We start from the raw sequence: 16,722 nt of genomic DNA, 5'->3' as shown, positions 1-16,722 counted from the left end.
ATTTATAAGGAATGTAACAAAGCATGCAAAAAAGCAATCAAATTAGCCAAAATTGAAAATGAAAAATTAATTGCCAAGGATTCTAAGTCTAACCCTAAAAGGTTCTTTAAGTACATAAATAGCAAAAAATCTAATAAGGATAATATAGGTACATTAAAATGCGTGGAGGGTAGCATGATAAATGACAGGGAGAAGGCTGAGGTACTTAACCAGTTTTTTCCTTCAGTATACACAAGAGAGGAACCATTGAATGATACTTTGGAACAGAATAGAACATGCCAGTCTATACTACTAACTGGGTTTTGTTTATACGATATCGGGGAAAAAACTGGAAAATATTAAGGTAAATAAAACTCCAGGCCCAGATGGAATACACCCAAGGGTGTTAAGGGAACTTAGCACTGTTATAGGCAAACCTTTACTCTTAATTTTTCAAGACTCATTATCCTCAGGCATGGTACCCCAGGATTGGCGTAAAGCTGATGTGGTGCCACTCTTCAAAAAGGGAAGCAGGGATGATCCAGGAAGCTATAGACTAGTTAGTCTGACATCAATAGTGGGGAAGATATTTGAAGGGATTATATTGATGAGCATATTCGTGTAAACAAGATTATGAGTTCTAATCAGCATGGCTTTAGGAGAAATAGATCATGTCAAACTAATCTAATTCGATTCTGCGAGGAAGTAAGTAAAAATATAGATAAAGGGTAATCAGTTGATGTGATATACTTAGATTTTGCAAAGGCATTTGATACAGTGCCACATGAGAGATTAATGCACAAAATGAAGGGACTGGGAATAGCTGAAAATGTTAGCTCATGGATAAATAACTGGATAAAAGATATGGAGCAACGAGTAGTAGTAAATGGATCATACTCAGATTGGACAAAGGTAATCAGTGGCGTCCCCCAGGGATCAGTACTGGGCCCTGTTCTTTTTAATATTTTTTATAAATGACTTGGAGCAAGGATTAAATAGCGACGTCTCTCTATTTTTGCAGATGATACTAAGTTAAGTAAGGTCATTAGGTCAGAGCAGGACGAACTCTCTTTACAAAGGGATTTGTTAAAATTAGAACTATGGGCAATCGAATGGAAAATGACATTTAATACGGAAAAATGCAAGGTTCTACATTTTGGAAGTAAAAATAAGCAGGCTACATATTTTTTAAATGGTACAAGACTTAGCCAAACACAGGAGGAAAGGGATTTGGGAGTAGTAATAGATAACAAGCTAAAGATGGATGCACAATGCAGGGCAGCGGCTTCAAAGGCTAATAAGATACTAGCATGTATTAAAAGAGGCATTGATTCAAGGGAGGAAAGCATAATTCTATCATTATATAAAGCCCTGGTAAGACCTCACCTTGAGTTTGGAGTGCAGTTCTGGGGACCGATTGCAAAAAAAGATATTGCAGAACTAGAAAAAGTTCAGAGAAGGGCCACAAAGCTAATAAGGGGATTGGAGAAATTAACCTATGAGGAGAGGCTAGCCAAACTGGGTCTGTTTTCTTTAGAAAAAAGACGCTTGAGAGGTGACATGATTACTTTATATAAATATATTCAAGGCCCATATACAGAGATGGCAGAAGCTCTGTTTATTCCAAGAAAATTGTTTCTGACAAGAGGTCATCATTTAAGGTTGGAGGAAAGGAGATTTAATCCACTGCAACGGAAATGTTTTTTCACTGTAAGAGCAATAAAATTGTGGAACTCATTACCAAAGGAGGTAGTGAATGCCAATACCATAGATACATTTAAAAATAGTCTGGATAAATTTCTGTATATAAACAAAATTCATGGATATGATTGCTAGTATTAAATGGGTCACATTTTAATTGGGTTATTTAAAGGGACATGAAACCCAAATTTTTTCTTTCACGATTTAGAAAGGGCATACAATTATAAACAACTTTCTAATTTACTTCTATTATCTATTTTGCTTCATTCTCTTGATATTCTTTATTCTAGATATGCTTAGTAGCTGCTGATTGGTAGCTGCACATAGATGCCTCCTGTGATTGGTTCACCGTGTGCATAGCTATTTCTTCATTAAAGTATATCTAAAGAATAAAGCAAATTAGGTAATAGAAGTAAATTGGAATGTTGTTTAAAATTATATTCTCTACCTTAATCATAAAAGAAAATGTTTGGGTATAGTGTCCCTTTAAGCTTAACTGGAGCTTTTTGTAAGTATTTTAGATTTGTATAGGTTGAACTTGATGGACTTCAGTCTTTTTTCAACCTTATCTACTATGTTACTATGTATCAGTGAAAGAAGCTGCCATGCGCATCACATGACTTGGGTGCACACATGTTACAAGTAGGCACCCTACATAGGAAAACACAAGCTGTCTATATGCATAGAAAATATGAAGAGTTTTCATGAAGAGTTTGTAGTAAGATGAACATACAGCTTTGAGAAAAGTGTATTAGTTTATTTTGATTCTTCAGAAAAAGTTTAGAAAATTTTCAGCAGGTGTTAAGTGTCCCTTTAAAGGCTATGGAGGTTCAAAGGTACAACAATGGAGGAGAGGAACTGGGGTTAGGAAAGGTTAGTGTAGATAGTAAGCATCCCTGAACAGTAGAGTGTTTAAGGAGCGCTTGAAACATTTAAAACTAAGGGAAAGTCTTGTGGAACGAGGCAGAGAGTATGGAAAAGTCTTGTAGACAGGAATGTCAGGTACAATCTCAGAAAAAACTGAGATACAAGAAATTTCATATGAGATGCAAGATTATTATGAAGATAAGTTTAAAAAAAATGGGTGATATCCCAATCCTAGATAAAGGGAACAAAACGGCAAAAAATTTGCCTTAGAAAAATAAGCAAATTTAAAATAGGCCGTTTCCTCTTCATAGAACGACTCCTGCATGGATGAAGTGAACAATCTGAAAGACGAAAAAGAAAGAGGGAGCCCCAATGGTGAAATACTTTGCCACATCAGTAGTCACACGCTAGGTATAACAATATACTCACAAGTGATCATGCACTGCATAGTGCAGTATAGGCAGGTTGAACTAACTGAGCCGTACAGCTGACTCTCTGGTTTCACCACGGATGGTATACGGACCATGAGGGGTAGGATAGCTGATACAATAGGCTTGAAAAGCTAAAATGATGAGAACCTTGGGTCTCTATATGGTGTATATAGCAGAAATAAGAATATGACCTGCTGATAGAGGAACAAGAATTCTTCCAACCTAGTGAAGTGGCTCCAAACACACAATAAAATAAGATCAATAATTTGTAAAATAATAATTATATATCAACATGTTTCTCAGTAATACAGTTTCCCTTAGCTGATAAATATTTCTGCTATGTACCCTATAGAGACCCCAGGGTTCTAATTATTTTAGCTTTTCAAGCCTATTGTTTCAGTTAACCTACTTCTTGGGCCTTGTACCATCATTGGTGAGACCGGAGAGTGAGTCACCTGTACGGCTCAATCCAGTGCATGATCGCTTGCGAGTATATAATTTATATACCTAGTGTGTGACTACTGCTGTAGTGACGTATTTCATCATTGGGGCGCCCTCTTTCTTTTTCATAATTTTTGCTAATAGACAAAAAAAAACTAGCTGTAGTCGATTTCTTGCCCATGCTCAGTAGAGGTCTTTTGGTGCAAAAATGTGACTGTAGAAGCTACTGCTCATGCTCTTCCAGGCTGTAAGCTCGCTGTAGAGGAGAGAACCAACTGTTGCTCATTACAATAATGGTGCACTTGCAAAGTTAAAAAAAATACCAGTGAAAATGCTTGTTTGAAATACTTTCTATAGTAGTATCGGGAGTTTATTTTTACAATGATTTTGTTAATCTCACAAAATGTATTATTTACTTTGTTTTTAATAGAATTAAAAGGATTTTACCCCCCCCCCCTTTTTTTTCCAACTTCATTTGTGCAGGGTGCATTACTTCCTGTCAAAGTCCCACAAGGGAGCTGTAATCTCTACTGTTATAGTATATTTATTGCCTGGGTAATATAGCTGCTCCCATTAAATTTAAAGGTATTTAACTTATGAAAGTTCCATTTTACTGATTTAACCACTAGAGGGCACCTGTGATTCAAATATTAAAGCAGCATTTCCCACTATTACATGAATGGAGATCTGCTAATGGAGATATCTCGATTATATTTTGCACCAGTGTTTTGTTTTTTTAAAGGGATATGAAACCCCAAAAATGTCTTTCATTATTCAGATAAAGCATAACATCTTACATATGTGTACAGCCACCAATCGGCAGCTAGCTCCCAGTACTACATTGCTGCTCCTGGGACTACTTTTCAACAAAGGATACGAAAAGGAAACAAATTGGATAAAATATGTGAATTGGAAAATTGTTTAAATTGACATGCTCTTCCTGACTCATACAAGTTTAAAGGGCCAGTAACCCTAGGAAATAATGTTATATAATTCTACATTGATTTTAATTGCGTGATCGGGCGCGCTGTGAATAGACAGCGTGCCCGTGATGCGCTTAGCAGAAGAAAACAGACACGCTCAGTAGAGCCACGAGTGGTATCTATTTAACTATTCACTTTAGAAATCTGGAGCTAAGCTGTTATATAATTCTGCACTATGTGCAGAATTTATATAACATTTCCTAGGTTTACTGGCCCTTTAATTTTGACTTAGTCCCTTTTTTTAAAAAAAGGGAAAAGTGAGGATTTTTTTTTTTTTTTTTTTTTTATGCTTGGATTGAGAAGAATCCTCTTTGACAGCACTATTGGAAAGGTGCAGTCAAGTTCTATAATCATTTTATTCAAGTGGGTCAAATGTTGATGCCAGCTGGATAGTCTTTATTTTTAATACCAACATTTGGAAGCCTCCGTTGGAAAGGTCTGTAGTCTGAAAGGGATGTAAAGGCTGTAAGCCTAGTTGAGTGCATCTGTTTTTCTGTTTTTATGCAAATGCTCTTAAGTCTCCCTAAGAGTAAAAGGGGCAACCAGTTGTGGCCTCCTTGCACACATGCCTTAGAGAGATGCACCTCACGTTTTTCCTCGCTCAAAGGAGATTTGCCTGGTATTTTGTTGCTGGACTGTCATGTGGCAGGGTCAGACTGATATGCTACAGGAAATTCTACCTTTATGAAAGGCATAGTGTGCAGAAAGAGTTTGTTCCCTGGGAGTAAGGAGGGATTAAGCAAAGAAGAATTTCCAGCTTTAGTTCTAAGCCTAGTTGAGTGCATCTCTCTGTCTTTCTGCAGGGATGTAAAAGAAAAAAAAAGACTGATGTGTGAGAATTTTATTATAGCACCATTATTTGTATATTAAACACATGGTTAAAATGAACTTTAGAGCAGCAATTTTCACCTGTGTCCGAACTGATGGTGTCTTTTTGTTATTGGCTCAGAAGATGTGTTCAAACACCAACAACTTCCCAGTAGTGAATTACTTCTCCTGTTAAAGTGGCATCAGTGCACTACTGGAAGCTGGCTGAACTTGTGGATGAGCCAATTACAAGAGGCATGCATGTCCTAGTATATTGCATCGCTGCTCCTGAGCCTATTAGATAATAAAGTAATTTGGAAAGTTGTTATAAATTATATGTTGTCTGAACCATGAAAGAAAAATGTCCCTTTAACATCCTAAAGTGTTGCGGAACAAGCTGATGTAGTTTGTCGGAAAATATTGTAAACTTGTTTGCGTAATAAAATGGAGACAGCGTCACTTCATCACGTTGCCATGCATCATGCTAATTCATTGCCATATTTACAAAATGTTCTCACAGGCATGCCAAGGCAATACGATAATGCAGTAATGCTCCTTATGCTAAAAGATTAAATACTCTTTATGTGGCCCATTTTAATGAAACTTGCAAAATATTAAGAAATAAAGTCTTATTTTTTTCTTTTCTTTCTTTTCTTTAAAAAAAAAATCTCTACAGAGATTGTTTTAATGTGAGTTACAGAGCCTTTAGTATCCATTTACTATTTCCAGGAGCTTATTAATCACATCTAGAAATGTGTTTTGTTGTTCCAATCACAATAACTTACTACAAATTTGCTCTTGTCTGAAGCAAATGAACATTAGGAGCAGATGTGAATACTTGTGCTATTGTCATTTTTCCTTAGTCTTCATCTGCTCTCTTCTTTCCCCTCACCAGGCGGCTGGGTATTGAACTTGGTAAAGTTGCAGTGTATCAGGAATCAAACAGAGGTAAGTTTAAACTGGAATGACGGTTTGTGCTGAAATTCTGAAATTGCGGAGCCAGTTAAAGGGACAAGGTGCTCAAAATGTTGCTTTCAAAGAGCACCAGTTAAACATGTGAAAATATATTTATGCATGAAAAAGGTTAAGGAAAAGCTGTTTACATTTAAAAGGACAGTAATGTTAAAATTACACTTTCATATAGACCATGCATTTTTAAACCGCTTTCTAATTTACCTGTATTATAAATTTGCTCTGTTATTGCAATCATTTTGAAGAGTAAACCTAGGTGAACTCATAGGAGCTCAGGAGCATGCACGTAGCAGCTGTATTTGTAACACTATTTGTAGCAATGCTATACAAAATTGCAATCCCAGCTGCCATAAGAGTACTAATGACACATGCACACCCTGAGGTCTTATGAGTCCACCTAGTTTTACAATTCAATAAAGGATACAAAAAGAACAAAACATATTTGTAAGATAACTTGGAAAGAGTTTAAAATTGCTTTCTGTATGTAGACTGGCATGTTGGGTTTTACTGTCCCTTTAACCCCTTAGTGACCAGACCATTTTTCAATTTTCTTACTGTTAGGGACCAGGGCTATTTTTACATTTTTGCGGTGTTTGTGTTTAGCTGTAATTTTCCTCTTACTCATTTACTATACCCACACATATTTATATACAGTTTTTCTTGCCATTAAATTATAAAATATGATGAAATAATGAAAAAAACCCACACCTTTTTCTAACTTTGATCCCCAAAATCTTACGCATTTACAACCCCCAAAAAACTCCCATGCTAAATAATTTCTAAATTTTGTCCTGAGAAATAACCAATTTTTACATGTTCTTTGCAAGTTATAGGGCCATAAATACAAGTAGCATTTTGCTATTTCGAAACCATTTTTCTTCTATAAGATACGACGAGTCCACGGATTCATACTTTACTTGTGGGATATTATCCTCCTGCTAACAGGAAGTGGCAAAGAGCACCACAGCAGAGCTGTCTATATAGCTCCTCCCTTGACTCCACCCCCCAGTCATTCTCTTTGCCTATACTAGGTAATAGGAAGGGTAAAGTGAAAGAGGTGATAATATGTTAGTTTTTATTTTCTTCAAGCAAGACTTTTTTATTTTAAATGGTACCGGTGAGTGCTATTTTCTCCCATGCAGCAGATGGAATGAAGATTTCTGCCTGGAGACTGATGATCTTAGCAGTTGTTACTAAGATCCAGAGTAGTTCCCACAGAATGGCTGAGGAGTACTTAAGAAACTTCAGTGTGAAGTAATGAGGTATAAGCAATGAGGTATGATCAGTCATTTTTTTCTGGAGAGACTGTATTATTTCAGAATTGGCTGACAGTATCCCCATGAGGGAAAGAGTAAGCAGTAATCATATTGTATAGAGAGGGGTATTACTGGACCTGTTTATTGGGCTATAAAAAATGGTTGACATTGATGATATGTTTGTGGGCAAACGTTTCTATGTTGGGAGTTAAAGATAACGTTTTTTGATGACAAACGTTTTGACTTTATTTTAATGGAGGGTACACATGGCTTCACTTAGATGGGTATATGAACCCACATGGCTAGGTTTTAGACCGCTCTTGTGCGGTTATGGTTAAGGCTGCGAGACATCGAGTGAGATGGGCGGGGCCTATTTTCGCGCCTCAGTTGCGCAGTTGTTTTTCCCAGGCAAGCAGCAAGCTCCAACTCCGGTGGGCCTTTCAGGACAGTTTGGGCCTAATCGAAGGGTTAATCTGAATTTGCAGACCCCTGAGGACAGGTAGGCGCCACAGCAGGACTGGCGAGGTGCAGGGGGTGTTTTTGTTTACATATAACGTTTTTTAGCAAGTTTTTTTGTCTTAAGGGTTAAGTATTCTTTTCCTTGTGGTGCGAGCTTAGCTGGCAAGTTGGGATGCATTTATCATAAAATTGTGATAATTTTATCGTTTTTAAAGCAGTTTTGGAAAAATTGTATGCTTTTTTTTTTTTCTCTTAAAGGCGCAGTACCGTTTTCTTCAGATAGTTATTTTTTCACTAAATAAAGTGTTTTCTAGCCTGTTTGTGGTTATTACTAGCCTGTTTAACATGTCTGACATTGAGGAAAGCCAATGTTCCATGTGTTTAGAAGCCATTGTGGAACCCCCACTTAAAATGTGTCCATGTACTGAAAGGGCCTTACATTGCAAAGACCATATTTTAGCTGATAAAAGTATGTCTCTGGATGATTCTCAGTCAGAAGAGAATCGGGTTATGCCATCTGCTTCTCCCCAAGTGTCACAACCTTTAACGCCCGCACAAGCGACGCCAAGTACTTCTAGTGTGTCTAATTCTTTCACCCTGCAAGATATGGCTGCAGTTATGTCTACTACCCTTACAGAGGTATTATCTAAACTGCCAGGTTTACAGGGTAAGTGCAGCAGGTCAGGTATTAGAGTAAATACTGAGCCCTCTGATGCTTTATTGGCTATCTCCGATGTACCCTCAGTGTTCTGATTTGGGGGTGGGGGAATTGCTGTCTGAGGGAGAGCTTTCTGATTCAGGAAAGATGTTCCCTCTAACAGACTCAGATGTGACGGCCTTTAAGTTTAAGCTTGAACACCTCCGCTTGTTACTCAGGGAGGTTTTAGCGACTCTGGATGATTGTGACCCTATTGCCATCCCACCAGAGAAATTGTGTAAAATGGATAAATATCTAGAGGTCCCTACTTACACTAATGTTTTTCCAGTCCCTAGAAGAATTTCAGACATTGTTACTAAGGAATGGGATAGACCAGGCATTCCGTTCTCTCCCCATCCTACTTTTAAGAAAATGTTTCCCATATCTGACACTATTCGGGATTCGTGGCAGACGGTCCCTAAGGTGGAGGGAGCTATTTCTACCCTGGCTAAGCGTACAACTATACCTATTGAGGACAGCTGTGCTTTCAAAGATCCTATGGATAAAAAATTAGAAGGACTTCTAAAGAGGTTGTTTATTCATCAGGGTTTTCTTCTGCAACCTATAGCATGCATTGTTCCAGTAACTACTGCAGCAGCTTTTTGGCTTGAGGCTCTAGAGGAGTCTCTTAAGGTTGAAACCCCATTAGATGATATTTTGGATAGCATTAAGGCTCTCAAGCTAGCTAATTCTTTTATTACAGATGCCGCTTTCCAAATGGCTAAATTAGCGGCTAAAAATGCAGGCTTTGCCATTTAAGCGCGTAGAGCGTTATGGCTTTAGTCATGGTCTGCTGATGTGTCATCTAAATCCAAGCTTTTAGCTATTCCCTTTAAGGGTAAGACCCTATTCAGGCCTGAACTAAAGGAGAACATTTCTGATATTACTGGTGGTAAAGGTCATGCCCTTCTTCAGGACAAGACAGTTAAAATGAGGACCAAACAGAATAATTTTCGTTCCTTTCGAAACTTTAAAGTCCCTCTACCTCCTCATCCACCTCCAGGCAGGAGGGGAATTTTGCTCAATCCAAGTCAGTCTGGAGACCTAATCAGACCTGGAATAAAGGTAAACAGGCCAAGAAGTCCGCTGCTGCTACCAAGACAGCATGAAGGGGCAGCCCCGGATCCGGGACCGGATCCAGTAGGGGGCAAACTTTCTCTCTTTGCTCAGGCTTGGGCAAGAGACGTTCAGGATTCCTGGGCATTAGAAATTGTGACCCAGGGATATCGTCTAGAGTTCAAAGATTCTCTCCAAAGGAGGAGATTTCATCTTTCACGTTTGTCTGTAAACCAGACAAAAAGAGAGGCGTTCTTACGCTGTGTAGAAGACCTATATACCATGGGTGTAATCTGCCCAGTTCCAAAATTAGAACAAGGGCAGGGGTTTTACTCCAATCTGTTCGTGGTTGCCAAAAAAGAGGGAACCTTCAGACTGATTTTAGATCCCATCCTATTAGTCCCATCGTTAGAGATGGATACCATACGAACAATTTTACCAATGATCCAGGAGGGTCAATATATGACCACCGTGGATTTGAAGGATGCGTATCTTCACATTCCTATCCACAAACATCATCACCAGTTCCTCAGGTTCGCCTTCCTGGACAAACATTACCAGTTTGTGGCCCTTCCTTTCGGGTTGGCCACAGCTCCCAGAATTTTCACAAAGGTGCTGGGGTCCCTTCTGGTGGTTCTAAGGCCGCGGGGCATAGCAGTGGCGCCCTATCTGGACAATATTTGGATTCAGGCGTCAACTTACGATCTAGCCAAATCTCACACGGACATCGTGTTGGCTTTTCTAAGAACTCACGGGTGGAAGGTCAACATAAAAAAGAGTTCACTTGTTCCTCTGACAAGAGTTCCATTCCTAGGAACTCTGATAGACTCGGTAGACATGTAGATTTTATCCACTTGCCGAGCACTTCATTCCATTCCTCGGCCATCAGTGGTTCAGTGTATGGAGGTAATTGGACTAATGGCAGTGGCAATATACATAGTTCCGTTTGCTTGCTTACATCTCAGACCACTGCAGCTGTGCATGCTCAGACAGTGGAATGGGGATTATGCGGATTTATCTCCGCGGATAACTCTGGATCTAGAGACCAGAGACTCTCTTCATTGGTGGTTGTCACAGGATCATCTGTCCCAGGGAATGTGCTTCCGCAGGCCAGCATTGGTCATAGTGACGCCAGCCTCTTGTGCTGGGGTGCAGTCTGGAATTCCCTGAAAGCTCAGGGTGTGTGGACTCAGGAGGAGTCCTTACTACCAATAAATATTCCTGGAACTGAGAGCGATATTTAATGCGCTTCAAGCGTGGCCTCAGCTGGCTTCGGCCAAATTCATAAGATTCCAGTCGGACAATATCACGACTGTAGCATATATCCATCATCAAGGGGGAACAAAGAGTTCTCTAGCGATGATAGAGGTTTCCAAAATAATTCTATGGGCAGAGACTCACTCTTGCCATCTATCTGCAATATATATCCCAGGAGTGGAGAACTGGGAAGTGGATTTTCTAAGTCGTCAGACTTTTCATCCGGGGGAGTGGGAACTCCATCCGGAGGCGTTTGCAAAATTGATTCATCAATGGGGCACACCGGAATTGGATCTGATGGCATCTCGTCAGAATGCCAAACTTCTTTGTTACGGGTCCAGATCAAGGGATCCTCAAGCAGTACTGATAGATGCTCTAGCAGTACCATGGTCGTTCAACCTGGCTTATGTGTTTCCTCCTCTTCCTCTCCTACATCGTCTGATTGCAAGAATCAAACAGGAGAGGGCTTCGGTAATATTGATAGTGCCTGCGTGGCCACGCAGGACTTGGTATGCAGACCTGGTGGAAATGTCATCTCTGCCACCGTGGAAACTGCCACTGAGACGGGACCTTCTAATTCAGGGTCTGTTCCAACATCCAAATCTAGTTTCTCTGCAGCTGACTGCCTGGAGATTGAACGCTTGATTCTATCTAAGCGGGGATTCTCTGAGTCGGTCATTGATACTTTGATTCAGGGTCGGAAGCCTGTCACTAGGAAAATTTATCATAAGATATGGCGTAAATATCTTTGTTGGTGCGAATCCAAAGTCTATTTATGGAGTAAGATCAGGATTCCTAGGATTTTGTCCTTTCTCCAAGGAGGATTGGAGAAAGAGTTATCAGCTAGTTCCTTAAAGGGACAGATTTCTGCTTTGTCAGTCTTACTACACAAGCGTCTGGCAGATGTCCCAGACGTTGTCGTTTTGTCAGGCTTTGGTTAGAATTAAGCCTGTGTTTAAACCTGTTGCTCTGCCGTGGAGTTTGAATTTAGTTCTAAATGTTCTTCAAGGGGTTCCGTTTGAACCCATGCATTCCATATATATTAAACTTCTATCTTGGAAAGTTCTGTTTTTAGTAGCTATCTCTTCTGCTCGAAGAGTTTCTGTGCTATCTGCGTTACATTGCGACTCGCCTTATCTTATATTCCATTCTGATAAGGTGGTTTTGCGTACTAAACCTGGATTTCTTCCTAAGGTTGTTTCAAATAAGAATATTAATCAGGAAATTGTTGTTCCTTCTCTGTGTCCTAACCCTTCTAAGAAGGAGCGTCTCTTACATAACTTGGGCGTGGTTCGTGCCTTGAAGTTTTACTTGCAAGCGACCAAGGACTTACGTCAAACATCTTCTGTTTGTTGTCTATTCTGGAACGTGTAGAGGTCTAAAAGCTACGGCTACCTCTTTCTTTTTGGCTGAAAAGCATCATCCGTTTGGCATACGAGACTGCTGGACAGCAGCCTCCTGAAAAAAATTACAGCTCATTCTACTAGAGCGGTGGCTTCCACATGGGCGTTAAACGATGCTTCTGTTGAACAGATTTGTACGGTTGCGACTTGGTCTTCCCTTCATACCTTTTCCAAATTTTCCAAATTTGATACTTTTGCTTCTTCGGAGGCTATTTTTGGGAGAAAAGTTCTTCAAGCAGTGGTGCCTTCTGTTTAGGTATCTGTCTTGTCCCTCCCGTACCTGATAAATTGATTTCTTCTATGATACGACGAGTCCACGGCCCGCCCTGTCAATTTAAGACAGATTATATTTTTTGGTTTAAAACTTCAGTCACATCTGCACCTTTTTAGTTTCTCCTTTTTCTTCCTATACCTTTGGTAGAATGACTGGGGGTGGAGTCAAGGGAGGAGCTATATAGACAGCTCTGCTGTGGTGCTCTTTGCCACTTCCTGTTTACTTGTGGGATATTATCCTCCTGCTAAGGATGAATCCGTGGACTCGTCGTATCATAGAAGAAATCAATTTATCAGTTAAGCATAAATTTCCTTTTTCAAAATTAGCGCTAGTTACATTGTAACACCGATATCTGTCAGGAATCCCTAAATAACCCTTCACATGTGTATTTTCTCCAACATTGGTGTGTCCGGTCCACGGCGTCATCCTTACTTGTGGGAAATATCTCTTCCCCAACAGGAAATGGCAAAGAGTCCCAGCAAAGCTGGCCATATAGTCCCCCCTAGGCTCCGCCCACCCCAGTCATTCTCTTTGCCATTGCACAGGCAACATCTCCACGGAGATGGTTAAGAGTATGTGGTGTTTAGTTGTAGTTTTTTATTCTACTATCAAGAGTTTGTTATTTTAAAATAGTGCTGGTATGTACTATTTACTCTGAAACAGAAAAAGATGAAGAATTCTGTTTGTGAGAGGAAGATGATTTTAGCAGACAGTAACTAAAATAGTTTGCTGTTTCCACATAGGACTGTTGAGATGAAGTAACTTCAGTTGGGGGAAACAGTTAGCAGACTTTTCTGCTTAAGGTATGACTAGCCATATTTCTAACAAGACTGTGTAATGCTGGAAGGCTGTCATTTCCCCTCATGGGGACCGGTAAGCCATTTTCTTAGTCTCAAACAGAATAAAGGGCTTAATATGGGCTATAAAACTGGTAGACACTTTTATGGGCATAATCGATTGCTTTATTTGGGCATTTTATACATGTTTATGCTGGTAATTCACACTTATAAACTTGGGGAACGTTTTTTAACGTCAGGCACTATGTTAGACACCTTTTCCAGTCAGGGGGCCTTCCCAGTTGTAGGCTGAGCCTCATTTTCGCGCCATTACTGCGCAGTTGTTTTTGAGAGCAAGACATGCAGATGCATGTGTGAGGATCTGAAAATAGCTGGAAAAGTTTCTAGAAGGCGTCACTTGGTATCGTATTCTCCTCTGGGCTTGGTAAAGTCGCAGCAAAGGCTGTAGCTGGGACTGTAGAGGGGTTAAAACTGTAACCGGCTCCGGTTTCGTTATTTTAAGGGTTAAAGCTCTGAAAATTGGTGTGCAATACCTTTAATGCTTTAAGACACTGTGGTGAAATTTTGGTAAATTTTGAACAATTCCTTCATATTTTTTCACATATTCAGTAATAAAGTGTGCTCTGTTTAAAATTTAAAGAGACAGTAACGGTTTTGTTTTAAAACGGTTTTTGTGCTTAATGACAAGTTTAAGCCTGTTTAACATGTCTGTGCCTTCAGATAAGCTATGTTCTATATGTATGAAAGTCAATGTGTCTCCCCCTTCAAAATTGTGTGATAATTGTGCCATAGCGTCCAAACAAAGTAAGGACAGTACTGTCACAGATAATGAAGTTGCCCAAGATGATTCATCAGATGAAGGGAGTAGACATGGTTCTACATCATCTCCTTCTGTGTCTATACCAGTTTTGCCCACGCAGGAGGCCCCTAGTACTTCTAGCGCGCCAATGCTTATTACCATGCAACAATTGACGGCTGTAATGGATAACTCCATAGCAAATATTTTATCCAAAATGCCTGCATATCAGAGAAAGCGCGATTGCTCTGTTTTAAACACTGAAGAGCAGGAGGGCGCTGATGATAATTGCTCTGTCATACCCTCACACCAATCTGAAGGGGCCATGAGGGAGGTTTTGTCAGATGGGGAAATTTCAGATTCAGGAAAAATTTCTCAACAGGCTGAACCTGATGCTGTGACATTTAAATTTAAATTAGAACATCTCCGCGCTCTGCTTAAGGAGGTGTTATCTACTCTGGATGATTGTGACAACCTGGTCATTCCAGAAAAATTATGTAAGATGGACAAGTTCCTAGAGGTTCCGGTGCACCCCGACGCTTTTCCTATACCCAAGCGGGTGGCGGACATAGTGAATAAGGAGTGGGAGAAGCCCGGCATACCTTTTGTTCCCCCTCCTATATTTAAGAAATTATTTCCTATGGTCGACCCCAGAAAGGACTTATGGCAGACAGTCCCTAAGGTCGAGGGGGCAGTTTCTACTCTAAACAAGCGCACTACTATTCCTATAGAGGATAATTGTGCTTTCAAAGATCCTATGGATAAAAAATTGGAGGGTTTGCTTAAAAAGATTTTTGTACAGCAAGGTTACCTTCTACAACCCATTTCGTGCATTGTTCCTGTCACTACAGCAGCGTGGTTCTGGTTCGAGGAACTAGAAAAGTAGCTCAGTAGAGAGACTCCATATGAGGAGGTTATGGACAGAGTTCACGCACTTAAGTTGGCTAACTCTTTTATTTTAGATGCCGCTTTGCAATTAGCTAGATTAGCGGCGAAAAATTCAGGGTTTGCGATTGTGGCGCGGAGAGCGCTTTGGCTAAAGTCTTGGTCAGCGGATGTATCATCCAAGACAAAATTTCTTAATATCCCCTTCAAGGGTAAAACTCTTTGGGCCAGAATTGAAAGAGATTATCTCAGACATCACTGGGGGAATGGGCCACGCCCTCCCACAAGATAGGCCTTTCAAAGCCAAGAATAAGTCTAATTTCTCCAACATAGGTGTGTCCGGTCCACGGCGTCATCCTTACTTGTGGGATATTCTCTTCCCCAACAGGAAATGGCAAAGAGCCCAGCAAAGCTGGTCACATGATCCCTCCTAGGCTCCGCCTACCCCAGTCATTCTCTTTGCCGTTGTACAGGCAACATCTCCACGGAGATGGCTTAGAGTTTTTTAGTGTTTAACTGTAGTTTTTATTATTCAATCAAGAGTTTGTTATTTTGAAATAGTGCTGGTATGTACTATTTACTCAGAAACAGAAAAGAGATGAAGATTTCTGTTTGTATGAGGAAAATGATTTTAGCAACCGTCACTAAAATCCATGGCTGTTCCACACAGGACTGTTGAGAGCAATTAACTTCAGTTGGGGGAACAGTGAGCAGTCTCTTGCTGCTTGAGGTATGACACATTCTAACAAGACGATGTAATGCTGGAAGCTGTCATTTTCCCTATGGGATCCGGTAAGCCATGTTTATTACGATCGTAAATAAGGGCTTCACAAGGGCTTATTAAGACTGTAGACTTTTTCTGGGCTAAACCGATTCATTATTACTATGCAACAATTAACGGCTGTAATGGATAATTCTGTCAAAAACATTTTAGCCAAAATGAACACTTATCAGCGTAAGCGCGACTGCTCTGTTTTAGATACTGAAGAGCATGACGACGCTGATAATAATGTTTCTGAAGGGCCCCTAACCCAGTCTGATGGGGCCAGGGAGGTTTTGTCTGAGGGAGAAATTACTGATTCAGGGAACATTTCTCAACATGCTGAACCTGATGTGATTACATTTAAATTTAAGTTGGAACATCTCCGCATTCTGCTTAAGGAGGTATTATCCACTCTGGATGATTGTGACAAGTTGGTCATCCCAGAGAAACTATGTAAAATGGACAAGTTCCTAGAGGTGCCGGGGCTCCCAGAAGCTTTCCTATACCCAAGCGGGTGGCGGACATTGTTAATAAAGAATGGGAAAGGCCCGGTATTCCTTTCGTCCCTCCCCCCATATTTAAAAAATTGTTTCCTATGGTCGACCCCAGAAAGGACTTATGGCAGACAGTCCCCAAGGTCGAGGGAGCGGTTTCCACTTTAAACAAACGCACCACTATACCCATAGAGGATAGTTGTGCTTTCAAAGATCCTATGGATAAAAAATTAGAAGGTTTGCTTAAAAAGATGTTTGTTCAGCAGGGTTACCTTCTACAACCAATTTCATGCGTTGTCCCTGTCGCTACAGCCGCATGTTTCTGGTTCGATGAGCTGATAAAGGCGGTCGATAGTGATTCTCCTCCTTATGAGGAGATTATGGACAGAATCAATGCTCTCAGT

General features: G+C 40.2%; 1 protein-coding gene across 3 annotated transcripts in view; it reads left to right on the top strand.

The window, feature by feature from the left end:
* The window catches only part of PRPSAP2 (phosphoribosyl pyrophosphate synthetase associated protein 2), a 131,841-nt gene that overhangs the window by 43,234 nt on the left and 71,885 nt on the right, over positions 1–16,722 (top strand). For 2 of the 3 annotated variants that reach the window (XM_053694582.1, XM_053694585.1), the window contains exon 3: positions 6,105–6,157. The exons of the other annotated variant lie outside the window; for it this stretch is intronic. In XM_053694582.1, coding sequence (XP_053550557.1) covers positions 6,105–6,157 — 53 coding nt within the window. The remainder of the gene's footprint in view (positions 1–6,104; positions 6,158–16,722) is intronic. 3 annotated transcript variants of the gene reach the window in all.

Source organism: Bombina bombina, chromosome 11 (assembly GCF_027579735.1).
Source record: "Bombina bombina isolate aBomBom1 chromosome 11, aBomBom1.pri, whole genome shotgun sequence".
Classification (NCBI taxonomy): domain Eukaryota; kingdom Metazoa; phylum Chordata; class Amphibia; order Anura; family Bombinatoridae; genus Bombina; species Bombina bombina.
The sequence above is the reverse complement of the archived record's forward strand: the minus strand, read 5'-3'. Positions and strand labels throughout refer to the sequence as shown.